Source organism: Brassica oleracea, chromosome C7 (assembly GCF_000695525.1).
Source record: "Brassica oleracea var. oleracea cultivar TO1000 chromosome C7, BOL, whole genome shotgun sequence".
Lineage (NCBI taxonomy): Eukaryota > Viridiplantae > Streptophyta > Magnoliopsida > Brassicales > Brassicaceae > Brassica > Brassica oleracea.
In genome coordinates, this window is record NC_027754.1 from 35,512,977 (window position 1) to 35,539,846 (window position 26,870).

General features: G+C 36.1%; 6 protein-coding genes and 1 long non-coding RNA gene across 9 annotated transcripts; 2 read left to right on the plus strand and 5 right to left on the minus strand.

Annotated features, from left to right (window-relative positions):
* The first annotated feature begins 2,325 nt into the window (after nt 1–2,325).
* On the plus strand, nt 2,326–5,681 carry LOC106306994 (DNA-directed RNA polymerase III subunit RPC5). Its single transcript, XM_013743821.1, has 12 exons — nt 2,326–2,447; nt 2,639–3,042; nt 3,119–3,187; nt 3,272–3,379; nt 3,468–3,536; nt 3,624–3,740; nt 3,809–3,856; nt 3,939–4,045; nt 4,133–4,204; nt 4,273–5,172; nt 5,286–5,406; nt 5,495–5,681. Exons 2-12 carry the CDS (start codon nt 2,647–2,649, stop codon nt 5,552–5,554), a joined length of 2,067 nt encoding a protein of 688 aa, XP_013599275.1. The 5' UTR covers nt 2,326–2,447; nt 2,639–2,646; the 3' UTR covers nt 5,555–5,681.
* Nucleotides 5,682–5,743: 62 nt separating this feature from the next.
* Nucleotides 5,744–6,473, minus strand: LOC106306996. The gene is made up of 2 exons (XR_001263239.1): nt 6,325–6,473; nt 5,744–6,189 (listed from the first exon to the last, which is right to left on the minus strand). It is a non-coding gene; the product is annotated as an uncharacterized LOC106306996 (long non-coding RNA).
* A 1,369-nt stretch (nt 6,474–7,842) lies between these two features.
* LOC106306516 (biogenesis of lysosome-related organelles complex 1 subunit 2-like) lies at nt 7,843–8,631 on the minus strand. Of its 2 annotated transcripts, XM_013743163.1 has the most exons (3): nt 8,361–8,631; nt 8,027–8,282; nt 7,843–7,987 (listed from the first exon to the last, which is right to left on the minus strand). In XM_013743163.1, exons 1-2 carry the CDS (start codon nt 8,556–8,558, stop codon nt 8,037–8,039), a joined length of 444 nt encoding a protein of 147 aa, XP_013598617.1. In that variant the 5' UTR covers nt 8,559–8,631; the 3' UTR covers nt 7,843–7,987; nt 8,027–8,036. The 2 variants fall into 2 exon arrangements, with proteins under 2 accessions (XP_013598617.1, XP_013598616.1); XM_013743162.1 differs by having other exon boundaries at nt 7,843–8,282.
* A 34-nt stretch (nt 8,632–8,665) lies between these two features.
* LOC106306515 (peptide-N(4)-(N-acetyl-beta-glucosaminyl)asparagine amidase) lies at nt 8,666–12,667 on the minus strand. The gene is made up of 17 exons (XM_013743160.1): nt 12,519–12,667; nt 12,356–12,409; nt 12,099–12,290; nt 11,924–12,022; nt 11,709–11,795; nt 11,511–11,593; nt 11,249–11,362; nt 11,032–11,086; nt 10,844–10,930; nt 10,695–10,750; nt 10,559–10,618; nt 10,401–10,488; nt 9,589–10,323; nt 9,445–9,505; nt 9,252–9,354; nt 9,039–9,173; nt 8,666–8,962 (listed from the first exon to the last, which is right to left on the minus strand). Exons 1-17 carry the CDS (start codon nt 12,594–12,596, stop codon nt 8,878–8,880), a joined length of 2,172 nt encoding a protein of 723 aa, XP_013598614.1. The 5' UTR covers nt 12,597–12,667; the 3' UTR covers nt 8,666–8,877.
* A 445-nt stretch (nt 12,668–13,112) lies between these two features.
* Nucleotides 13,113–13,996, minus strand: LOC106303171 (agamous-like MADS-box protein AGL97). The gene is given in 2 exon segments (XM_013739509.1): nt 13,113–13,457; nt 13,460–13,996. Coding segments are annotated over 2 exon segments (882 nt in total).
* A 1,066-nt stretch (nt 13,997–15,062) lies between these two features.
* On the plus strand, nt 15,063–22,508 carry LOC106303172 (DNA (cytosine-5)-methyltransferase 1-like). The gene is made up of 11 exons (XM_013739510.1): nt 15,063–15,382; nt 17,872–19,306; nt 19,417–19,581; nt 19,963–20,143; nt 20,219–20,330; nt 20,426–20,573; nt 20,659–20,856; nt 21,357–21,635; nt 21,719–21,889; nt 21,998–22,216; nt 22,362–22,508. The coding sequence occupies exons 1-11, from the start codon at nt 15,063–15,065 to the stop codon at nt 22,506–22,508; spliced, it is 3,375 nt and encodes a 1,124-aa protein (XP_013594964.1).
* A 113-nt stretch (nt 22,509–22,621) lies between these two features.
* On the minus strand, nt 22,622–26,131 carry LOC106306900. Of its 2 annotated transcripts, none has more exons than XM_013743687.1 (10): nt 25,897–26,131; nt 24,894–25,688; nt 24,691–24,820; nt 24,194–24,600; nt 24,014–24,094; nt 23,833–23,931; nt 23,586–23,732; nt 23,420–23,506; nt 23,190–23,261; nt 22,622–23,092 (listed from the first exon to the last, which is right to left on the minus strand). In XM_013743687.1, exons 2-10 carry the CDS (start codon nt 25,632–25,634, stop codon nt 22,802–22,804), a joined length of 2,055 nt encoding a protein of 684 aa, XP_013599141.1. In that variant the 5' UTR covers nt 25,635–25,688; nt 25,897–26,131; the 3' UTR covers nt 22,622–22,801. The 2 variants fall into 2 exon arrangements, with proteins under 2 accessions (XP_013599141.1, XP_013599140.1); XM_013743686.1 differs by having other exon boundaries at nt 23,586–23,738; nt 25,897–26,130.
* Nucleotides 26,132–26,870: the final 739 nt, after the last annotated feature.

A 26,870-nucleotide genomic window follows, 5' to 3' on the forward strand; every position in this document is an offset into this window, starting at 1 on the left:
TGTGGCTATGATGTATTAAAACATATTGGTTTGCAGGGAGATACAGTTACAATGAAATTAAGATGGTATGGATAGTTGGAACCTCATTTGCAGCTGAAGAATAAGCATGTCGGTTCAAGTTTCTTACACACAGCTCCTCATAGATGGGAACTTCGTCGACTCTGCTTCTGGTGAGTAATGTTTTCATTCATAAACATCGGAATAACAAAGGAAAATTTTGACTTTTGACAATTAAGTTCCATGAGCACTAACGTTTGGTTTTGGATTGGGAGTTTAAGTAAGACGTTCCCGACTCTTGATCGACGCACATGGAAAGTCATTGTGAACGTAGCTGAAGGCGACACTGAAGATATCAACCAGGCGGTGAAAGCTGCAAGGAAGGCCATTGATGCGGACCTTGGCCAAAGATGACCGTTGGAATTCATGGACCATAGTCACCTACAATGTGGACACTGAAGCGTTCGGGAGAGAAGGAGCTTGAAAAAATGGAATATAGAATATTTATTAAGGCTAATGCAATCAGAGAGAATAAAAGAGAGATGCGTTCACCACTGTCATTTTATAAGGATTTATTACATATAACTGATTTTGAAGGGTACTTCTCAAAACTTTATGCTAATCTCAGATTAGTCTATAAATGATTTATAAACTGTACAAATGATTTATTAACTTTTATAAAATATTTATAGATCTTTATAAATTGTTATGGACTCTTATAATAAAAACTTTATAGCTTCAAATAATGCATCGATAAAGTAGCCTTTATGTTCTTAACAACAAAAAATACATTATTTGTCTTCTACCATGATGCAATCATATCTCACTTTTTTTAAAAGAGCAACCGCCTCGACACAAATAGCAACTACAATAGTAAATTTTCAAATTAATCAAAATGGCTACTTATAAATGTCCATAAATAAATTACAACAATAGCGGTTTGAAGTCAGCAATGGAAACTATCTATGCTCTCTTATTTGCGATCATATTTTCTATTTTTGCTGCATTGATCAATGACTTCGTACCGATAAAAGTTGTTCCATATATAAGAAAAGTCATATATATTTCAGAATTATTACAATTTATAAAGGAGTTTCTTATGTTCCAATTTTTAGTTTTATTTACATACTGTTTTTTTTTAATTTTCGTTTTAATTTTCAAAAAAAAATATTTTTCTCATTTCCTAATATGTTCTATTGTCAGAATAGGTTTCTTACCAAAATCAAATAAGAAGAATATATATAAAAAATTCATTATATACGTTTAAATAAAACATCAAATTTACTTTATGTTTAAATTTTAATTAAATTAACTATGTAACGACTATCAATTTTTTACTCTACTTTTATTGAATCAATTAGTCACAACCACTTATGCTATTACACTTTGAAATAAGCAATTTCAAAACAAATTAATACATTACGGTCGTTAACCACTGGACCAGAAAATATATAATTTTCTTTCAACAAATTTCTGTTTTCATATTTTTGAACATATTTTCTTTACTAAGACCATAAAATGAATTGTAAATTCATGTAAAAATAAAACACACGAACCCCGGCGCTTACCACTAGTATATATATATATACACTTAAAAAGTCATTTTTTTAATTTGTGTGGGTCTAAGCCAAAGTTGGAATATTTTTGCTGTGGTTTTGGATTCACTAGTTGCCTAGTTGCCAACGTTTTTAGTGGCAGAAAACTCAGGCTTTTATAAATTTAGTTGAATTATTCTGATTTTGTCCAGAAAATTTAACTAGAAAAACAAATTTTGAAGAAAACTGTTTAATAATTTTGATCTGAGATTTGGGCTACATATATATTATGTGCATATGTTCTTTTATTTTTGAAACTTATGCGCATGTGTTCTTTAAAAGGTGAAATCGATAGCTCTCTTTCTTTATCTACTTGAGAGTATAATTCTTAATACTAACTAGAAGAGGGTAAAAATAGTGATATGTGTGTTTTTGGGGTATGCAATGCATTTAACTTTGGCTATCGAGTCCAAATAAATATCACATCTTGGGATAATATATATTTTTGTCAACCATACATTTGATTCAGGATTGAATATGCACAAGTATCTTATTGTTAACTATAGTAGACAAAAACCGATTTTTGCAAGACATAGATATACAATATTTGATATACAAATATTTTCACGTAATTTATTTTAATTGTTAAAATACACTCAATATACAAATGTGATTCCCTTAGAATACCTTTATATATTATAATTTCCAAAAAACCCTAATGATGTCTGCGGCACAGTTGGATAAATTCGCTTCCCTTACCACCCAACAAGTCACCGTTTCGAACCTCCCCAACGGGTTTTTTTTTTTTTTTTACTTTTTCTTCCTGTTCTCGGCAAACCTATAACGCCACCCCTCGCCGATTTCACTTGCTCGGAGGATCTACAAGACGTCCTCTTTCTCCTAACTGATCACCAGGTTCTTTCTCCCCAAGTTCCGCTTCTCTTAAGATTAGTTTCAGTTCCAAGATTTTATCGATTATGATTCATGAATACTGGGTTTCGTTAGCGATGTGAAAAAGTTTCAATCTTTTCCCACATATCGAGGCTGTAATAACGTTTTGAGTTTGGTCGGAATCCACAGTCTAATCGAAAATCTTTAATTCATAGAAAAAGGAATGGACTTTGATGACGAAGACAAACCAAAAGAGGTCCCCAAAGCCAGGAGGTTTGCACCTGGTCGTGCCGGAAAGCCCAAACCCAAACCTAAACCCGAACCAACTGCTTCGGAGAAAGCTGAGCCGTCTTCACAAACCGAGTCCGTGAGCAAGAGTGAGCACGACGTTGATGCCACGAAAGTCTCTGACCACCCTAAGGTCGAGCCTGAGGTCTTCAATGGAGCTGTTAAGATGGAGATTGATTCGAAAGTGGACAAGGAGCCGGAGACTACGGAGGTTGAGTTGATGGAGGAAGATCATCATCATCAGGAGGAGGAGAAGGAGAAGGAAGAAGATGACGTTGTTGTTCGTGAAATTGACGTTTTCTTTAATCCCTCTATTGATGCCAACACTAAGGTTAGTAGTGCTATATGATTAGATTCTTCAAATTTATATGATTTTTGGCTTAATCTTTTGTTTAATGATGTCACAGCTTTATGTTCTACAATATCCTCTAAGACCGTCTTGGCGTGCTTACGAAATGGATGAACGGTGTGAAGAAGTGAGTGTTACTCATTCTTCTGTTTTGTACTACCTTCTACATTTTTAATGTTCTAATGTTTTGTTTGTTTATGTGTCTTTAAAGGTTAGAGTGAATCCTTCTACCTCCCAGGTGGAAATTGATTTGTCCATGGATGTTCATTCGAGCAACTACGACCCTGACGTTGGAAGTAAACTACGTATGACTAAACAGGTCAGATTCTAGTTCATCCAAGGTTAGAATTCAAGTTTAATCTTTTTTTTTGAAGCAACTTCATTTTGCCTTTTGTTGTTTTTGGTAGACATTGACAACAACATGGAAGCAGCCTCCTACGTTGGATTATGCCGTTGGTGTTCTTTCAGGTGATAAGGTATTATTATTGTCTTCTCTCTTTTCGAAGCTTTGATAACAACATTCCTGTGATACCTTATTGAATTTGGACTTGTTTGACTTGCAGTTACATTTGAACCCTGTTCATGCTGTTGTTCAGCTCCGACCATCTATGCAGTATCTTTCTTCCAAAAAGAATCTAGCTGAAGCTCCCGAAGAATCTGCCGGAACTTCAAAAAGACAGGTATGGATTTGGCTACTTATGCCACCGTTTACATGATTCTAATCTTGAGTCTAATTACTATGTGGCAGAACAAGGGAGCACAGGCTTCAACGGATCAGAAACCAGTTCCTGAAGAAGTATGATCTTTTCTGTTACTCTGATTGTTGTTAGATATGGTTTGGTAAACTTATGCCTCACTCTCTTTCTTCTTTCTTTTAGAAGTGGGTTTCACTCAAGTATCATGGACTTCAATCCGAATATTGCTCCAGATACCTTAGCGGAATGATGGCTAATGGCAACTCTTCAATAGACTTCAACATGACCCCGTATGATCTCTTCCTTTTCACTGTTCTCTTGATGCAATATGTGTTTTTTTTTCTGCTCACCTTAAACTCTGTTTCTATCCATTGAAGGGATGCTTATATCAACTCACTGTGCCGTGGAGATAACAGCAGAAACTCTGAGTCAAAAAGTTTATCGAAAAGGTGCAGTCTCATGTGTCAAGCGAGTCAACATTTGCAAGCTCTTTTATAACATAGTCTTCTGCTTTCAGGTTGTTGGCCTCCCTACCGCTTGAAGAACGTCTGCAAACGTTGCTCTGCCAGAAACATGGACCACCGCTATTTCGATACAGTGTTCTTAAGCACTACGCCCCAGAGTTATCAGACGAGGAGTTCTTAAAAGTCCTCCAACAATACGCCTGTCTAGTTCAAGGCCTATGGACTCCCAAAACCAAGCTACTAAAGCTAGACGGCTTGGAAGGCTTCAGAGACTATGTCCTATCCCTTTTCAGCCAGCGTCTAACTATAAAGTACTCCGAAGTTAAAGCAAGTCGCTATATCGACAAGATCAAACCTATGTTGAATGTATACGCCAAAGAAAGGCCTTTGCTATGTGATTGGAAGTTCAGAGAGCCCACCGATGTCTCCTTCATCAAATCCCACAAGAAGATTGCAGAGGAGCAAGCAAGTTTTTGGAAGGGTATGGAAGAGAAGTTAACGCCAAAGATAATACAAGGAGGTAAAGGTAGAGGTGGTGATAGTAGCTTGAGGAATGCTGCAGGAAAAAATAATCCTTCAGCTGTTACGGCTAAACAAGAGGTCGCAGCAGCAACGGTCTCTGAGGTAGGAGGAAGTTCGAGAAGTGCTATACCTCGTGTCCCTAGACAGAAAATGCCTGATGAGATCAAGAGGGCGATACCAAAGGCCTTGAAGAAGGTGTTTCAGACGCAGAAAGTTTGCAGCTACGAGACGATTTGCCAGAGACTTAGGGATCTTGCGGTTGCTACTTCGAATAATCCGAGAGTTGATTCAGGGATGGCGCAACAGGTGGCGTTAGCTGTAGATTCTTACCAAGAAGAGCTCAAAGTCGTTATCAGTGAAGTGACTGTTGATATTCACGGCTCTTTTGTCTCCAAGTCGTCTCAAGACCATCCAGAATATGATCCACTCAGGTTCTTTTTTTTTTTTTTTTTTGCATCAATCTGTTAACACTATCTTTATGTTGCCATTAAAATTTTTTGTTCTTTATGTTGAAGCTGTAATGTCTTTGTTTTTTTACCATCAGGGACGTGGTGATCAATCTTTTACTTGGGAATCCACCTGGAGCGAAGATTATGAAAGCTGATGTGTTTGCAGCAGGCAGGAGCATACTTGGACGTGAAATCACCAATAATGAATACCAAAAGGTTTTTACTTTTAGCTCTCTTTCACTTTTAATGTTATAAAAGTAAGCAAAGTTTGGTTTTAGTCTGATTCTCTATTGGTTTTGCGCAGGTGATGCACGACCTCTGTGAAACCCACTCTTCAGGATGGGTGTTACAGAAAGCTCGTTGAGAGAAAATGTTTAATGATCTTAAAGTTTTGATAGTTTAAATCTTTACAATTCAGTTAGTAACTGAGATACTCGAGTGGTCTTGCATTGTCGTACTTTTGAACTTGGATATACCTCCAGTTCTATTTTGTCTACTTTGACCTATTTCATCTCAGTATGCATATTCAGATATACTTAAGGAGACGATTGAGAATCAAAAAGCTTCATAGCTGATGTAATCTCAAGTGAGTTGGAAACAATAAAAGCAAGACAGTTTCTTAATCTGTTGTTAACAAAAGGGAGACAGAAACACATTCTCCAATCTATAAAGTTACTTAAGAGAGGCTGGCAAAAACCAAACTCACAAACTAATAACTAACTTCTTCTTCTCTCTTGTTTCCACCATCCATCCTCGTTTGCAGCTGAATATCTCTCAGAAAATATGCACCAAGTCGTAAGCAAATCTAAGCCATCCTCAAGGAAACAGAGATGAGTGATGATGTCTAAACAAAGTTATCAATTTCACCGACACTAGATGTTCTTTCGTGTACAGCTAATCAAAACCTGCGATTTACTTTTTTTTTTCACATTAGTATAAAACTTAGTTTGACCACCAGATATTGAGATTAAAAGGATACGTCCAGAAGAGCACAAAGGACTGCCAAAAATAAAAGAGAAAACAATACACTGATGATTAGTATGAGCTTTGAAAGGTTACATACAAGAATTTAACGGAGGAGATGATATACTCTGAGATCTATAAAAACATTGAAGAAGGAATAGCAAAACTTACAGTTAGAAACCAGACCAGGGAAGATCGATTTAAAGCAGCTTGCTTTGTTGAGCGAATTTGAGAGAGAGAGAGAGAGAGAGCGAGCGATGAATTACAAATATTAAGGAGACGAGCTAACTAGCTTTGCTCGTGACTATCTCCCAAGGCCAGAGCCTTTTTAACCAATAAAATATTAAATAATTTGATAACTAAATATTTTTCCTAACAGAATTTGATATACAGATGGAACTGACTTTTAGTTTTTTTTTTTTTTGGACAACAGTTATACTGAAATTAATTAAAGAAATATATGAAATTTCGAACTTTGATATTAAGTTGCTTATTTTTTTTTTTTTTTTTTTTTTAACGAAACTAAGCTACTTTTCTAGCCAATTTAAAACTGCCTTGTGGAGCTAGCTCAAAGAAACCGACCAAATAGACCTAAGTCAGTCACATACTTGTTATATCAAGTTCGTTTTCTGTTTTTTTTTTTTTTTTTCTAAACTAGGGCCGAAACTCAACCAATTCTAAATTTTCAATTAAAAGTAGCAACGATAACTAACTTGCTCTAAATTTCCTAATGAGACCTAAACATGATTCTATTTTCTTCTAGCCAAACAATAACATCGTTTTTCATAGGACTTGAATTCAAAATCGACGGTTTACGCCTTCTTTCAAATTTTCTACCATTATATTACCATTATTTTTTTCTGTTTTCTTTCATTTTATTTCACATGTCATCTTTTCCAATTATGATATTATCTATGTCAACATAAACTATGTACGATTTTAGCAAAAGAAAAAAAACATAAACTATGTACGACATATATTAGCGAGAATAGTCAATACCAACTCTGTAGTGTGTAATGTAAGATATGACATATGTGGTGTATAATGTAAGATATCAAATAAACTATTCTACAAAATAAAGAGGTTTAGAATGTGTTGTGACGCAAACCAAATGAACTGAGTGAGCTAAATCATAAAGAGTCTCTCAAGTCCTTTATAATATATTTGAGTTTGAACGTTATTAATAAAATTACGACATATATTAACGAGAATAGTCAACACTAACTATGTAGTGTGTAATGACATGTGTGGTGTGTAATGTAAGATATTAGATATTTAAAAATTATTCTACAAAATAAAGAGGTTTAGAGTGTGAAGTGATGTAAGCCAAATGAACGGAGTGAGCTAAATCATTCTCTTAAGTACTTTATAATATCTTTGAGTTTAAATGTTATTAATAAAATAAATATTTCTTTTTATTATAAGTCATTCGTGTCCATCCTTAATCATCTATCAACATACTTTTAATCCTAAACACTTTCTCTGTGATCGTACCTAGTATGTGTTTGTAAATTTGGAACGTCAATGACAAAACAGAAACAAGAGACAACATAGAGCTTTAGAAACAACAACTAGTTTGTTTCAAGACACTGACTGTGAACTAGATTAATCAAATTAAGGCAGTTTCGTATAGTTAACCAAAATCCAAAATTAACAGTTTGGTTTAACTTAAAATGAATGGAGACGAGTCTTTCCTATTTTAGGTTCAAAGGTTGATAAAATTCAGATAGCATTGCGTTACATTTCGATCACCATTAATCTCAGTAAACGTTTGAGAGAAGAAAAAAGCCACACAAAAAAATAAAGGATGATGATGATGATAATTGTTACAATGGTGAATCAAATCTGTACCAGAATTATTAGAGAGACGATGATGACGTTACTCAGGCTCGAAGTTTGGATTCGAGGACAGAGACATAGCGATCAAGAACAGAGACGACAGCTTCAAACTCCGACACTTGTTTCTCTATCGCGTCCATCTGTCCCACGAACTCATCAAAGCCGCCACTTTTCAACTTCATCTGCTCCGCAAAAACTCTGAGCCCAGCCGCCACGTCACCCAAATCATCGTACTCCGCCGCAACTCTCACATTCATCTTCTCCAACAGATCCATCTGATTGTTCGTTCCCTATTCCAAACGAACCACCAAACTCAATCACACATCTGCAAAACACACACAAATATAAAGTTTGAATTTTTAATTCACCTGGAGCTCGGATTTCACCATGGATGATACATTCGTGAACAGACTCTGTAGCGATTCAGCTAGATCATCTCCGTGAGCATCCGCCATAGATAGAGATAGAAAGGCTCTTCCTTTGTCTGACCTATTCAGAGAAATAAGACGAAACAGAGGAGCAACTGGTAACTCTCTCCTGAGTTCTCTAAAGCCCATTAAGACCATTCTCTTTATATGTCGTCGTTATTGACAGAAACAGAGTAGTACATGGACGAGAGACAAGCTGGCATTCTTTATATTATCGTTACTGACAGAAAATGAGAACAGAGCCGAAACAGAGTACAAGAGCTTTTATATGGTCTTATGAAACAGAGTACATAGACAGAGTCTCATGAAGTTGTTCCTTAGCAATAACAATAGCTTTTCACTTGCCACATTAAAACAACAAAGGCCAATGGTTCTCCCACCATTTTGCAGAATGTGAACACAATGATGAAGGAGTATGGTATATCTAGTTATACATTTGATGTGCATCTTTTTAAATTTAATGGTGGCGCTTGTACAGATCGATGCTCCCTAGCTGTAGTCTGGAGGTCGAATTCACGTCTCTTACACACAAAAACCGGAACCTGCAACACACACATTAACTCCAATTCAAGACTCATTTGTGGTTTTACGAAACTCAACCAATCTGTCTAGTATCACCTGAAGAGATTTGCTTGGAATCCTGGTGATGTTATTTTGTAGGATTTGCGTTGGAACCGCTCCTCGAACACCTGGCTAGTCTGCTTGTCTATAACATGCCATGTCGATCCACCGTCGTTACTTCCTTCAAGCACCCTGTGAAAGGGTAACAATACAGTGAGGACTAACAGCCCAAATGTGTATGTTTTAAAGACTTTAAAAGGATGGGATTACCAATCTTTGGGGTCTCTCTCTGGGGCATCATTTGCAGACATGATCTCGTATGCTATGAGCTCTTGCACCTGGTTGTAGAGTGTTTTGTACATGATCCAACAGCCTGTAAGAGGATAGAGAGATAAGCACTTCTCATCATATCAACTAACACAATTCAGAATACTGAATCAGGCTTTCTTTATTTCTTTCATACCTTTTGCACCATTAGGCTCCTCCCATTTTGACTCTTGGATTCCATCAAAAGCCGCCGTTGCCTGAGACAACGAGTGCATACGCTTCTTTAGGAAAAAACCAAAAATTAAAGTAAGATGAGAGTTATAGTAGTGACTTTACTTACAACGCCAGAAGGAAGCTCTTCACCACTTGCGAGAACCGAACCAGAACACACCCTGTTCTGTTTCAGAAACGGAAACGACAGTGAATCTTTGCTCAAGTTCTGGCGTTTGCTGAGGTCAGTGACCAGTTCCTTCAAAGCGTCCAATGCAACCGGCAATGCTATAGCCGTCTTTGTAGGGTTACCCGCCAAGTATACTGTGAGACTTTTACCGTCTGTGTCTTTCTCGCTCTTCAAAGAAAGAGCGAGAAGAAGCCCTTCCATCGCTGGCAAAAACTGCTCTGGGAACGAATCCAAACTCAAGAGAGCCTTCCTGGTTTTAAAAGACGCGTTCTTCAGCTCCACAAGGACTTGCTTGATCACGTTAAGAACCTCAACAGCTCTTGCCACAGGTAAACCATCCTCAACGAACAGGGCCAGGATAGGGAAGAACGAGTCGTATATGTTGGTCACGTGTTCATCAACGCACGTGCGAACTGAGCAAGACGAAGAGGTGATCCCGTCTGAACCGAACTCTGATCTCTGAATGCGCCATTCCTTGTCACCACTTTGCCTTCCGGGTAGAGAAACCGATGCGTCGTCTGGGGAATGGAGGTTTCTCTCGAGCTCTTCCTGCTCGTTTTTGTCTCGGAGTTCAAGCGCGGATAAAAGCCGGGACGTGGCTCTCCTTTCACGTGTCAGGGTTCGAAGAACAGCTTGCAGAGATGGTTCGGTCGTGAGAGTTCGTCTAGACAAAACCTAAAGCAAAACCATGTGTGAGGATTGTAAATGCTGTTTAGTGATTCATTGTTTTTTTTTCTTTTTGTAGCTTTTACCTCGTTCCATTTCTTTGTATATCGCTTAGTGACATCACACACCCCGTCCTTGGAAATGGCGATTACATAGTTCAATTTTTTACCCCATCTGAAAGGTAAAGATGTTGTTGAGAATATGGCAGTAAAGAGAAGGTAACTTGGCAAGGAAGGAAAGTTACCCTTTCTCATATAGCATGGGTTTGTCATACACTCCTTCACAAGGGTCAAGATGGATCCATCTGCATATAGACAAATCACTCGTTAGAATTTTGATTTAGGATGTTCTAATTTTATAATTCATCAAAATAAGTTTACCTTCCCAATGAGTGAGAAAAGCATTCGGTCCAGACATGATCAGTGAAGTCCAGAATCTGTAAATGAATAGAAATATAATTATAAAAAGCACATTACAAACATAAAAGCATTTTTTTGTGAGAAGAGACAGATGTTAGTTAGCAAAATACCAAGCGAGAATCATAGCCAAACGTGCGGCAGTATAGGGTAAAGCAGTTGGCCCACTCCCCGCAACGACCTCTCTTTGTTTCTACAAGCTGCATGAACATGGAAGGAAACAATGAAACCAGTAAATGAAATCAACTTCATATTTATATATATATATATATATATTCAAATGTACAAGCTATTTAGTTACCTTTAGCGGATCATTGTACCGAGGGAACCGAGTTATCGTTGGACACGAGGTACAGCTGTATAAGTTATACAGTGAAACAGCAAAACTAGTAAGTCGAAACTAGAGTTTGACAATAGAAGATAATCAAAGCACTGTAAGAAATCGAGTAATTTAGATTAAAATGTGACTGATTAAGGCCGTGAATACAATAATAGAGTTGCAAAGGTAGTTCACGTACCGATATAGTTCAACTCGATTTGCTCCATAAGCAAGCTCAGAGGTAAGTGGGGTTCCCATCCCCTGGCCTATGGTTTTGTTGCCACAATAGTCACAAGGAGGTTCATTTACCCAACTGCATTATCACCCAAGCAACAACAGAAACGTAATCTTTTTTAAGCTCAACGAGATGTAAACTTTCTGGTGTTCTTTTTTCAACTTTACAGCTTCTCTGAGAACTGAGAAGTTCAAAAAGGGCAAGAATAAGGGAGCTTAGAGAAAACCTGAAGGATCTTTTGAACCAGAAAAGGAGCTGAAGCAGGAAAGCGTAGTTTATTTCCTCTTTCGATGGCTCGAAATTCCCCTCCTATATGTTTGTTACAAACTTTGAAATTGAATAAGCTAAAAATCTCACATAAGCTCAACCTAAAACCTATAACTCAATTATAGTTTCTATTAATCAGTGAATATAAAGGTCAAACCTTGGCGAGAGAAACCAAAGCTTTCTCCTCGAGCTCGTCTTTAGGAACAGTCTTTCGAGCAGCTTCTTGACGAACAGGATCTTCATACTGAAACCATTAAAAAAAAAAATTACAATCATACATCATCAACACATAAACAAAAAAAAACACACTCAAACTTCAAGTAGAAAAGATTAAAAAAATAAGAATCAAAGAAGACTAGTAGTCTCTATCACCATGAGGACTTGGGTGACATAAGGCCTTATTCTCCTCTCGAATTCGCCGTTGTCTTGTTGAGCAACAAACTGTTGAAGCATCATCGCCTCTTCTTCCGCCTGTTATCACCAAAATCCAAAACTCACTTCATCATCATCATCAATCAGTTCACAAATACAGAGTTTGAACCAAAACCTGCAACATCCGTGCAAACTCTTCGTCCGATCTCACCATCTCCGCGTTAGATTGCTCGTTCTCACCAGAGGTTTCTTCTGACTTCTTCTCCTCCTCAGAGCTTCCTCCGATTGAGAGCAGTCGAAGCTTATCGGATATAGAAGCGAGGTCAGTCTCTTCAGACAACACTCGATCATCACTTTCCGCCACGATCTATCGATTGACCAAATTTAGATAACAGAAAATTCCATCCATAGATTTAGAATAAAAGAAAGTACCTTTTGCTCATCAGGAGGAACAAAAGTGAGGGAGAAAATCTGATACTGTAGAACCTGCACAGACAAAAAGCCATTCATCACTTAATGTCGGAAAATAAACGTAATTTGATTCGGACATTAATTATGTATTGTAAGAAAGAAAGAAAAAGATAGAGAGAGAGACCTCAAGACCATCTTCTGTATTGTAATCGATTTCAAAGCTCGAATCATCGTGGAGGATGACGAATTTTCGAGCAACCATTTTCTCGGAGATGAGTGAGATTCCAAAACTGATCTCTTTCTTTCTTCTTAACAGAGAAGAAAACAGAAAAGTTTTTCGAATAAAGACGAGGGCTTGGTTTTTCTTAATAAACCATGAACCGGCCGGTTCAGTTGTACCATTTGGTTTTGTTATGAATGGTACTACACATCGTTTCTATATAAGAAGATAAGATCAGCCATAAGTTGATTAAAGATTTCATTTCCTTTTTCTCCAAAAAAATATGTACTTTGAAACTGTAAATACAAAAACATATGAACTGAAAATTTTATCATTATTAATCCAAACAGAAGCTGAACCGGTTTGATTTCAATCAATTTCCACAATAATGAAGGCATGATCAAGATAAAACCGGGCCCTTCATTACATTGTTAAGACAGTTCTCAAAGTTAAGAATCAACCGAACCAATCTCTACTCCTAGTCTCTTACACACAAACGTGGAAGTTATTACATAAAGAAAACAATCACAAGTTACTAAAATAAACTTGGAGACATCATTAGCAGCTTTGTTCTGAAACATCATTAGCAGCTTTGTTCTGAAACACCAAAGCTTCGTCTTCAACACCTTCATGATAGTAGTTATAGATGGGAGGATTTGGATTCGTGGAGACATCATGAGCAGCAGCTTCAAAGTTCGTTGAATTTATTCCTGCAAGCTCTTGAGTACTATCCAAGACACCATCATCGAATACTGAACTTTCAAAAGTCGTCCAATCTATCAGTTCATCAATATCCATCTCTTGATTGTACACATCCAAGCCTCCACTTAAACCGTTTATGTTTTTGTCCGTGGCACAGAAACTATCACAAATAGCGAGTATCTGATCTTGCTCTTCACTGGTCTCTTGTCAAAACCCTCATGAGGTAAATCATCATCCGGTTCTTGAGTTCCTTGGTGTAAAACGACGTTGCTCTTGATCAGGTCTTCTTCATCACTAACAAAGTCTCCAGAACGCAGTTTACTCAACATCCTCTCCATGGCCTTGACAGCGTCCATCAACTCTCGAGGATCCTTCGATTCACAAAGACTCTCCTTCTCCCACCACAGCTCTAACCCTAGTTCCTTGCGAGCCATCAATACACCAATGTCCTCCTCCATCGGCTCTTCCCGAACAGGAGCGAGACGCTGTCCCGTGAGATAAGCATTCACGACGGCATCCACGGAAGAGTGACCAAAGGAGAAGAAAGAGACGTTGGACTGCGAAGAAGGAGGAGTGGCCAAGATGGCTATTTGCGCGTCGGCGAGTAGACAGAGCTGCGCGGCTTTGCTGTGGAGTCCGGAACAGCGTTTGGAGAAAGTAGTCGCGCGATACTCTCTCTTCGGGATCTTTTCCATCTTATCGATCTTTCTCTTAGTGCCTCCTCTTCCGCTTTTCACCATTCTGATGAAACTAAACCCTAAGTCGAGAGAGGTTTTTGAGTCTATAAGTTTTTTATGTTGCGTTGTGGAGAAGAAACGAGTCACACTCTCTCCGCGTAGGGTTTGCTTTTATAGACTCGCTTCAAGTTGATTTTTGCTCTTTCCTTTTTCTAATAAAACTAATCACCAATTAGAATGTTTCGTGCATGTTACTCGCTTACATTAAAACGGAAATATAGAGCAGCCTTGGGAGGCAAGTATCAAAACATCAATCTAACCCACATGATCATATATCTCGAAGAATCTACAAATATCTCCTTTCCTACGTAACACTAAATTTACTGATAGGTAGAGACTAAGATGAATGAACCACACTAAATTAGTTTCGTGCAATTTGACAATAAAAATCCACTGAAAGTGAAGCTTTATTAATGCTTTATAAATTTGTTTTTCTTACTAGTAAAAAACAGTTCAAGCTTTTGCTATGTATGAATATAAACTATCAAACTCAAGTTTAATTTCATTTTTTGTAATGGTACAAGCTTTTCACCGTGTTGAAATTGTATGAAACAACACTGCTCTGCGTTTTCGCCATTGCTTCTTCTCTTTCTTTTCTTGCTTGCTGATAATACTTTCTTGTGCCCTGTTATGCTATTTTCTTAGTCAAAATGTGATTTTGTTATAAATTATGTAAAAAATAATATTTGTTACTTTTCACATCAAAATATATTTTTAATTAACGAAAAGTTAATATAGTTTTGATTTGGTGGAATTTAGAGAAATTTTTGTTTTTTTAAAGGAATTATATTTTCAATTTTAAAAATAATAAAGGTTAATGTTGTAGATAAATAAAAGGATTATGAATATACATCTCATTGTGAGAAGTCAAAGATTGTTTTCTATATAATACCCTCCATTTTTAGACAAAATCATTTTTATATATATTCTACTTAATATATAGTCAAATAAAAATATAAACAAAATATCCAATTCCATTTTCAGTTTATACATATGTGGGTCATTTCTTGTGTGTTTTAGCCAAAATCTTTTACATATTCTAAAGAAATTCTTGTATTTTTTATTCAAGATGGAAGAAGAATCTTCTAATGGCCATGTGGTCAACCAGCCTCGTAGGATTGTTCACAATTGGGCTCTGTACAACTCTGAAACAAGGTTGATATCCCTCGAGCTTCTTCCTATGATGAGGCCTACGGATGAAACTATCTTTGGAGCTGGTTTGCTGGCTGAGGATGATGGAAGTAGCTGGTTTTGTCTTGATGGCTCTGACATCTCTACGCAGTCCCATGATTGTAAAGGGATCCCCATATACCTCAATCAAATAAAGGAATGGATGATTGAGTATGATTCATCAATGGTATCGATTTCAATACGTACAAATGTGGCCTGGTAAGCTTTCTATTATATTACTTTGAGCATCCTCCTCCCTCGTCCTTGAGATGGGGAAGCTCTTACGTACCCCCAAGTTTTCTAAGTTTCATAAAGAAATTTTATACTAGAGAAAGTATATTATTATTTAAAACATTAAGAAGAGTTAGTGTTTATTTTGTAGTTTTGTATAGCAACTTAAAAACCATAGAATTTAGCTGTATTAGTATGTTTTTACATTAATTAGCACCCTAAATTTATATTAACCAAGAAAATTTATACAAAAAGTACATGAGAAATGTAATTTCTATAATATTATATGAGAAAACAGTTTCATATGTATCTCTCTCAAGTTAATTCTTAAAATGGTCAATTACAAAGTTATCCCTCATGATTTAAAATTTCTACATAATTGATATTACTGAAAATTGTATTGTTTCTAATTTGGAAACCTTTTCCTTAAAAATTCACATAAATAAGAAAAGGAAATATCCATAATATATATATATATATATATATAATTTTAATATAAAAACATATATTTTTTTCAGAAAACTTCTTTGTTTTATTTTCCTATATTTTCCCAAAACAAACATAAAATTAAACATCTATAAACAATAAATAATTTGATTTATCTATAAAACCTTCTTTTTCATAATTCAAAATGTGAGATTGAATTGAAAAAGAATAGTATTTTACCATAAAATATTTTTGATCCTATAATTAGAAAGATATAAAAATATTTTAATGGCATAAACATCTAATATCATATTTTAAAAAATAATTGTCTGTATTATATTTAACTTTAAACTAAATAAATATTCAAACTTTGAAATTAAAATTATTACTGTGGCTTGATCATACCTAAATTAAAGGAATCAAATTTATTCAATTTTGAATATCATGAAGTTTTAAAAAATTAATTGAACAATATATTTTTAGAATATCAGCGGTTAGCATTTCTTATACAACTCCAAATAAATATCATAACACTATATTTTTTCTTATTTTTATCCAAACAGCAGATAACAAATATATAAGTTTTAAAAATATATTTAATCCAAATGTAATTAAAATTAATCTTATCTTAGTATAACAAAAAACAAAGATATTTATGACTCAATTTTAAAAATTGATGCAATCAAATATACCTGAAATATAACAACTAAACCAATACCAATCCTTATACTTAATATTATTCAAAATATACTTTGTTTTCTTCTAATAATTACAAATTACAAAATGACTTAGAATCTATAAAAAAAAAAAACTATTACAATTTAGTTATTTTATAAATAATTTATATCATATGAACTATTAAAAGATTAATGATCAAGTTTTTTATATGAAAGTTCATATTGATCACAATTTTAGATTTTCTTTTCAAAATAATATATATTAAACTATACAAAATATTTTTAAAACTTTTAAAATAAAATCAAAACAAAATGAAATACAAAATAATCCGTATAAATTTAGCCTAATTAGAAAACAACAAAGTTAATTTTGAGATAAAATATATGCAATTTAACGCAAACAATCCAAATTATTGCAATAAAATTAGATGTCTAATTAAGATAAAAATATTATTATTTAGAATAATTTCCAATTATTTTGATATATTTAAATTAAAAATTACTTAAAACTAACCAGTAGTTGAAAATGAATATATAATAATTTGTATGATTTCTTTTTGTATATATTGATATGTGTGCATGAACTTTCAAAAAAATGTGTCGGTTATGTTCAATATGCAACTCCAAAAAAAAAATTTCCAATTTATTTTCAAAAATGGATATTTAAATGCAGTCTAATATATCCAAAATGTCATGTCTATATGAAATAAGTTTTATTTATTTTCGTGTATATAAATTATATAAAAAATTATAAGCAAATAAAAGAAGAAAATTAATCAATTTTAGAAATTTTTATATACGTGTATGAGCACGGAAGAGTCACCTAGTAAATACATATGTAAGAAATATTGAGGATTATTTTGTTGTATTACTAATTTTAAAGTCTAGATAAATCATAATGTGATGTGATTTTTTTTATATTTCCAATTCGATTAACACTCTCGTTATAATCTCTAACCTAGAAAAATTAAACTTAAGTACATGAGAAACATACTAACTAAATATTTATAAAACATGATTTATTTGATTATTGTAGTAACTTAAATGTTTAATTAAGTTATTACTTATTAGTGAGAGGTTTTTTTCCTAGTCCAAATTAATACCCCTACTTTATACTGTAACCTAAAGTTAAAAACTAGAAGTAGATGAAAAACACAATAACTAAATATTTAATAAATGTTAAAATATTTTGTTAATTTAGTAACTTAAGAGTTTAATTAAGTGATCATAATTAGCGTGCGTGTGTGTTTTTTTCCCTAAGTGATCATTAGTGCCTGTCCATTTGTGTTTTGGTTTCCATGCAACCAACCTAGCACCTTTTTGTACTGTTCGTTTTTCTTTCCAATTGCTGACGTATCAGGTATATGCATGCAGGTATCGACTTGGGAAGCCATCAACGCAATACGCCCCTTGGCATGAACCTATACTGAAAACAGCAAGGGTTGCGTTCAGCATTATTTCCTTGCTGGTGAAGCAAGCTAGAATGGCTAGGCTTTCATTTAGAGATGTCATCAAAAGAGTGTCCCAGTTGCAAAAAAATGATAATAAAGCTTACATTTCTTCTGATCCCTCAGCTGTGGAGAGATATTTGGTCCTCCATGGGAAAGTTATTTTGCAGATTTTTGCAAAACACCCTAAAAAGGAACTCAAAAAGTGTGCATTTATTACTGGTCTTGCAAGTAAAATGGAGGAAAGACACCACACAAAATGGGCAATCAAGAAGAGGAGGAAAATATTGCCAAAGAAACCCAAGAATAAAATATTGCCAAAGAAACCGAAGAGGAAACTAAGGATAGGTAAGGGATATGTGGCATCCAAGAGGAGTGCTATGCAAGCAACAAAAACTCACCTGGTTGATAGAATTTGGGGACAGTATTACTCAGAATTTGAGGCCATTGGTGCAGAAAATGGCAAGGAAAAGGTTCAAGAGGAGAGACAAAACGAAGAAGAAAATGATGTAGAGGAACCTTCGGTCATGGAAACAAGATGGGAAGGTGATATTCTAGGAAGAACATCTGCTGGTGAGCCTCTCTATCAACAAGCCCTCGTTGGAGGAGAGGTAGTGGCTGTAGGTGGTGCTGTCCTCTTGGAAGTCAATGAAACTTCGGTCATCTACTTTGTGGAGTACATGTTCGAAAGTTCAGATCACTGCAAAATGCTACATGGAAGACACCTACAAAGAGGATCCGAGACTGTTCTAGGGAACGCTGCTAACGAGAGGGAACTATTCCTGACCAATGCATGCATGACTGTTCAGCTTAAGGACATAAAAGGAACAGTCAGTTTCGAGATTCGATCAAAACCATGGGGACATCAGTATAGGAAAGAGAACAACGCTGCGGATGAGCTTGACCGAGCACGAGCAGAAGAGAGAAAAGCACAACACTTGCCGGCAGAATATTTCTGCAAATGCTTATATTCACCTGTGAGAGGGGGTTTCTTTAGTCTTCAACCCAACGACGACATAAGTAGTGGTTCAGGATCCTGCACTTCGTGTAAGATGAGGGAGGAGAAAAATGAACGGTCAAAACCCAAGCTCAATGCAAAAAAGACCAGGTTTGTCTTCAACGGGGTTGATTATTGCATGGAGGATTATGCATATGTCAACCATAAATTTTTCTATAAACCGGAAGAGGAAAAAAAGTTTGAGACGAACGTTGATTCAAAATCCTTCGTCGTCTGTCAACTACTAAAAGTAGTTGTCTCAAAGGTATCGTCATTAAATGATTTATTTGAGGTTATAGTGAGGAGATTTTATAGGCCAGAAGATATGTCTCCAGATAAGGCTTTTACTTCAGACATCCAAGAAGTAAGTACTAAGAACTACCTCTTATGTAATGATGTTTGATGTAAAGGAGGTTACTATGTTGGTTTTGCTTATAATCTTTTCTCGTTTTCTTTTTTTGCAATTTGTTATAGGTGTATTACAGTGAGGACGTATATAATCTCCCTCCAGGGGCTTTTGAAGGCAAATGTGAAGTAAGGAAGAAACATGATATGCCCTTAAGCAATGACTATCTAACATTAGACAATATCTTCTTCTGTGAACTTTTCTATGACTCTTCTAGAGACTCTCTCTATCAGGTATATATATAACTAGCTTGTTAACATTAAGCCTGTTCTTTTCATTGCCGCTGCGACTAGCAGTCGCGGCAACAAAATCACACTTTGACGGAGTCAAGATGAACGCTCTTGAAAGTAAACTTATTTATTGCGGCTTGCCGCAACGATGAAAAAAGGGGATGATGCTGCCGCCGATATTTTCAGCGTCAGATTTAGTTACTGCGTTTTGCCGCTGCGACTGAAAAAGGAAGTTTCGGTTGTCTCACCGGCGCTATATTTCCGATGGTAAAGGGGTAATTTTCAGTTGCCGCTGCTAGTCGCCAGCATTTGCGAAAAGAACAGGCCTATTATTGTTTTATTCAATACAAAGTTGAAGTGATACTATAAACTGTCTTGTAACAGATGCCTGTCCATATCAAACCAAAGTTCTCTAGCATTAAAGACGATACACTTCTTAGAAAGCTAAAGGGGGAGGGAATAGAGGGTGAAACTGATTATGATGAGTTACCTAAGGAGATGCGTCTAGCGACACTTGATATCTTTGCTGGTTGTGGTGGCCTGTCTAAGGGACTGGAACAGTCAGGTATGTATTGTCTCAAGTCAACACTTTTATGTATTTGAGCAAGTTTGATTCATTTGTATGCTTTATGCACACAAGGTGTATCTGAAACAAAGTGGGCTATTGAGTATGAAGAGCCAGCAGGGCAGGCTTTCAAACAAAACCATCCTGAGTCAACGGTTTTTGTTAACAACTGCAATGTGATTCTTAGGTAAAAATGGTTAACAAGATAAAAAAAACTTACTCTTAAGATGAAGGTTTATATCTTGTGTTTGTGATGAGTTGTTTGAGATTAATTATCGGCAGGGCTATAATGGAAAAATGTGGAGATAAAGATGAGTGTCTCTCTACTACAGAGGCAAATGAACTTGCAGCTAAACTTGATGAAGAACAGAAGCTTGCTCTGCCATTGCCTGGTCAAGTGGATTTCATCAACGGAGGACCTCCATGCCAAGTATTTATTTTTCAATATTGCTGCTATATTTTGTCTATATAGTCTTTGTTAAAGAAGTGACTATTAAACTGCTTCAATTTTGCAGGGATTCTCTGGTATGAACAGGTTCCAGGAAGGCTCTTGGAGTAAAGTTCAGCGTGAAATGATACTAGCATTCTTGTCCTTTGCTGAGTATTTCCGGCCAAGGTATTTTCTTCTGGAGAACGTGAGGAACTTTGTGTCATTCAATGGAGGGCAGACATTTAAACTCACTCTGGCTTCTCTTCTTGAAATGGGTTACCAGGTAAAAACATCCTAGTGCTATTAGTAGTGTTTTCAAAACCGGGCGAACCTGATGATTCAACTAAGTTCGGCCATGAATCGATCAGATACTGTGTTGGGTTTTAAAATTATTCAACTGGATAAAAACTATTAAGATTATCAAAAATTCATGAACTGAATTAACAAAAATACTAGTTAATATTTCAGTGTTCTATATTTGATATTTATTCATATTTTAACTATATATTATATTTACTAAAATTACTTTTACATTTATATAACAAAATTAGTATTTATATATTTTTTGTGAACCAAATTCGATCTGATCGAAGCATATTAAAATATGACCCAAATATTTATCCGGTTCAATTTCCAGTCCAATTTTAAAAATATTGGCTATTAGTTAGTCACATTCTCTTTATGTTCAACACTTGATTACTATTTAGTAGAAGTTGGCATGTCCACTTACAAAGTCTGTGAAGTTGAACTCAGCATCTGTTTAACAATGGAAGTGTTTTCCAGGTGAGGTTTGGAGTGTTGGAGGCAGGTGCATATGGAGTTTCTCAATCTCGCAAAAGAGCTTTTATTTGGGCAGCTGCACCAGGAGAAGTTCTTCCAGAATGGCCTGAGCCTATGCATGTCTTTGGTACTCCAGAGTTGAAAATAAAACTATCCAAAAGATCACACTATGCTGCTGTTCGTAGTACTCAATATGGTGCACCTTTCCGCTCAATCACTGTGAAAGACACCATTAACGATCTTCCACCTATAGAAAATGGTGAATCAGAGACCAACAGAGAGGTATGTATGATAGATATAACACATCATGAAAAAAATATATTTATGATACATATATCGAATCATTTTTTTTTTGTGTCTTGTAGTATGGAGCTGATCCAGTCTCTTGGTTCCAAAAGAAGATAAGAGGAAACATGTTTGTTCTCACTGATCATATATGCAAAGAGATGGATGAAACAAACCTCATCCGGTGTAAAAATATACCAAAGACTCCAGGTGCTGATTGGCGTGACCTCCAAAATCTCAAAAAAAAAAAGGTCAGTCTTATGCATCATCCTAACTAGCTTAGGGGAACTAAAAGGAACTCATCAACTGTAAAATAGAGACAAACTTAAATGCTTTGCTTTATAATGTAATTAATACAGATTAAGTTATCAAGTGGGAAGATGGTAGATATGATTCCAGCCTGGCTGAGAAACAAAGCTAAGACTCACAACGGGTGGAAAGGAATCTTTGGGAGATTAGACATGGAAGGAAGCTTTGCAACTTCCATCACCGATCCTCGGCCAATGGGTATGGTTGGAATGTGCTTCCATCCTGAACAAGACAGGATTATTTCTGTCCGTGAATGCGCCCGATCTCAGGTAATAATAAAAACTCTTCTGTGCATCAGTAAAAACTGTGGAGATGGCAAAGCATTTGTCTGTATGGATGGAAAGATGTTTCAGATGTTATGTTGAGTGTTTTGGATATATATAGTAACTGATTGGTATATAAACAATGGTGCAGGGGTTTCCGGATAGCTATGAGTTTGCAGGGAAGATACTAGACAAACATAGGCAGATTGGAAATGCAGTGCCTCCACCATTGGCTTTTGCTCTAGGTCGTAAGCTCAAAGAAGCCGTTCTTCTCAAGAAACTTCCTCTTCAACAATAACCCTAAAGGGGCCAGTTATCTGAGTCATTATCATCCTTCTCTGAAACTCATTCTTATTGCCTTAATGGTTTAGGAGACTTTTTTTTTTTAATTTAAATTTGGGATTGTTGAACTGAATTTTCCGTAAAAGACAATAAACTTGAATCTATCAATCAGATTCTGTTGAGAGCTTTTTCTCTGTATGAACTAAAAGTTTTAAAAGTAAAAGTTTAGTTTCTGAGAAGAAAAAAAGGGTGGACAAAATTTCCACCATCTTATATAATAGTATCAAACAACAGTTGCTCTGTTTTCTTTCACCATTGCTTCTTTCCCTTTTTCTTCTTCTTGCTGCTACTACCACTAGTATTACTCGCAGCTGCAGAAGTAGGGCTCTCGGCGGCACTATCAAACATACCGGCTTGTGCGGCGTTCTGCAACCACTCGTAGAACTCTTCCTCCGTCATTGTTTCATCCATGTTTGCATTTGGCATTCTCTGGTTTCCTCTTTGCCCTGATGAACCACTTGTTCCTCCTCGTTTCGCACCTGTCACGTTTGTGTTCACATGGAAACTCGGCTTGTGTGTGTTCGCAGGACATCTCATTCCCTTCCAAAAATTCAAACAAAAGCAGAAAAATTCAATCCTTCCGTAACAAAACCAAGGGAATCTCTTATGGAATGCCAAAAGCATTTTTTGGGGGTACCTGACAGATATACCACTCAGAAGCTTCATATACTTTGCTGTCTGCGCAAACGTAAGCACGCGGCAGATCAACCTGCGTTACAACAACAAACCTTTCACATGACTATGAGAAACTACGTCAATCTAGTCATCTTGTGGATCAACCAGCAGCACGGTGTCTATTTCTATTCTCAAATCTTTTTCAATACCAAAGCTGAAACGAAAACTCTTTTTTTTTTTGGTATTGAATACCTTTTGAATCAACCCGAACAAGACGTGCTGTGAAGACTGTTCAACCCAACCATCTCCATCTTTTGCTTGATGAAAGTCCTTACAATCCTTGAGATACAAAAGCAGGTTCATCATTGATGTAAATATAAATCATCTCTAAGATGAAGATGAAGAATTGGAAAAGAACCTGGCACCATCTTGCTCTAGATTTTGATTTCTTTGTTAGAAACCAGGCATGGAAATTGCCACATTTTTTACACGCTATTTGTCTACACTCTCTCAACGCTTCATCTCCTTCGCCTTCTGAGCTTCCAAAACCGTGTCCCCGAGTGTCCTGGTTCTTAATAAAAAGGAGAGGGAGAGAGAAAATGACACTTTGAGCAACAATGGTGTACTTCAGAATGAAATAACAGCAAGACAAGAATAAAACATACCCTTTGAGAAGAATTCTGAAACCTTCGAAAGCAGTTGAGTAGTTCCTCTCTCTTTAACTCATCGTCATATGACTTCCGTTTTATAGAATCAAGCAACACCTAAAGGCCAGCTAGAGAGATCAGAGATGGGGAGAGCTTGATGCACAGATACAAATTGAAATGATAAATAGAAAACAAGTACCTCATAGGCATTCTGAAGTTTCTTAAAAGCTTCGGCTGCTTTCTCATTCCCCATATTCTTATCAGGATGTACCAACATTGCCTGTTAAATCATTCACAATGCTTATAAAATCAATATACGTCTTTGTTGCTTATGAGTATCCAGAAAATAATATAGGCAGAGAGAGCCAAACAACATTACCTTCTTTCTATATTCTCGCTTAATATAAGCCATGTCAACGTTCCCATACCGAGGTACGCCCAAAACTGAGTAGTGGTCAGCACAATTCAGCAACCGAGCAACTTCACCTTCAGATGTTAACTCAGAGTCTGTTCCGCTGGTCGACGGGACTCCTGGGCCACGGTCTCCAGGAAAGCCAGGGCCGTTTTCGAAAGAGGAACCATTTAAGGGATCACTGGGTCCACCATCTGTGCTCTGCTGGTTTATTTTGTTATTGAAGAAATATATAAGAGCATCGGTCGAGATGAAAGCAAGATTAAAAGCCAAAAGAAGGCCTAGCCATCCGACATAACCCAATGCACTGTAGACTGAATACACTGTGAGGATAAAGAGCGCAATGCGCTCGTGCTTCGTCATGAATGCCAGACCTTTGTATCAATAAACATTGCACAATGTATCAGACAAAATGATTCAAGAGTATGGTTTCCTCTACAAGATTGAGACAGGAAGGAGTTTACCTCCTAAGAAGAGGAACATCAGCGTTGTCCAAAAGCTACCATAGAGCCACAGGAAAACCAGACTAGAAATGGCAAGGGTGATGGATCCAACAACAAATCCAATGAACAACGACACCAGAACAGTTGCAAACTGTAATCATATCGAATATCAACATATGCATAAAAAGGTAAACATATAAGCAAATTATATTTAAGTTTCTTACCGACATCAATATAAATTTGGTCACGCCGATCATGGAAAAAGCTGAGAAGACACCACACCACATGATTGAGAAAAACGATGCTGTCCCCATCCTGATGAAAGAATCAAAGCCTCGGATTGCACAGTCCAACCAAACCAGAGATAGGAGAAGAAGAATGCTGCCAAAGTGCATAAGCCATCTGAAGACAACCGGGCACGCTAGCCGAATCTTCTTTGTAACAACGTCACGGGCTTTGTAAACTCGTGACTTGACAGAAACTATCAAAGGCCTGTTTCTTTCCATCCACTGATTCACTTCCCTTGATACAGTAGCAGCGGGTATCCTCAGTTTCCTGATTGCTGCATTGTATGCTAGCCCAATATTCTCAGAGGGGCTGTTGGTGCTCAGAATATCCAGCAAGGTTCTCATAAGAGCGTTGATGCGTTCACGATAAAATAGAGTATGTCTAGTCTCTTGGGTTGTAGTTGCAGAGCCAGGCTCGTTACAATCATCTCCAGCTAAATCAGTCTCTGAAGCAACAGGGTTATCTACATCCTTAACTGAAGCCATGTCTCTCTCTGAAGTTTCACTGCCTCTTGTGTGCTTATCATCATCTTGGCAACTCTGTTTCAGGACGCTCTCGGCTTCACTAGCTTTCCCCTGTCCCTTTTTAGAAGGCAGAGACTCGGGAGTTTTCTTCTTTGGCTTGTTTTGGTTGTGATCTACTACTCCGTTCTTCTGATGGCTTCCTTTACGAGCCATGACTTAACTCAAACAAAGTAAATCAACAGAGACTTTCTCTAGCATATCCTGCCACTGGAGAAAGGCAGAGCAATCAATAAAGTCAAAGCCACATAGCAATCTTGAAAAACTAATCCAAATCGAAGAGAGAGAAAAACAAGTTCGAATCTTTGGATAAAAAAGGACGAAACTTTCGGATTCCGTTGCAATTAAGCGATAATTAACCTGAACGAGGGGGTTTATAAAGGCGAATTGAGAAGATACAAACGAGAAAGAAGGGAACCTGGAACCCTGATTCCAAACGAGAGGAGGAGATTCCACGGGAACAAAAGTGTGCCCTAGAGCATCATCAATCAATCAATTGATGCTCATAATCGATTTACCAGATTGAGATTTAGCTTCTGTGAGTGAAGAGAGAAAGAAGAGACGGAGGCGATCACCAAAACGGAGGTTTCGGCCGGCGGTGTCACTGTTTTCAAGATGAGCTGTAAAATCGCAGATATTAATTTGGAATTATATATACCGTTCCCGTTTTGTATAAAATGAAATTACTCATGTTAAAGAGGTAACAAGAGTGAATCATTCTCAACTTTTGTAAGAAAAATTTCAAAGGATAGTTTTTTAAGTTTATTTTCACACAAATAGTACTAAATAAAAAAAATGATCAAAATATATTTTAATCATATAGTTAACTAATAGGTTGAGTTTTATGATAGAATTTTAAATTTTAAAAATAAAAAATAAATTTTAAAAATTTGAAAATAAAAATAGATTATTTTGATTATTTTTTTTAAAAAAAAATTATTTTTCTGACAAAAACTTAAAAAAATGTTATTTGAAATAATTGTCATTTTTGTAAAGCATGGTAATTTATGAGAACTTCGGTGTTTTTTTACTGCGGTATAAGTTATATAAATAAATAAATAACAGTTTAGAAACCTTGAAGATTACCATCTAAAGATGCTTGGAATTATGTTTTTTTATATGGCTATAGACTGATTTTATAAAATTTATGCAATTTAGCTGGTTTTGCAATTGCTAAAGAGTAGTTGTTATGCGTAACCGTCCGTTTAGGGCGTAGCCCAGATGGTTATAGTATTGACTAGTGGTAAACTCGTTTGTATTTTTATAAAGTTTAAACGTATTCTTATAATATTCTAGTGCATAATAATAAATTATATGACTAATTAAATATTGGTATATACTTCTAAATTATATAAATTGATTTTTAACATCACTTCTACTCCCCCCCCCCCC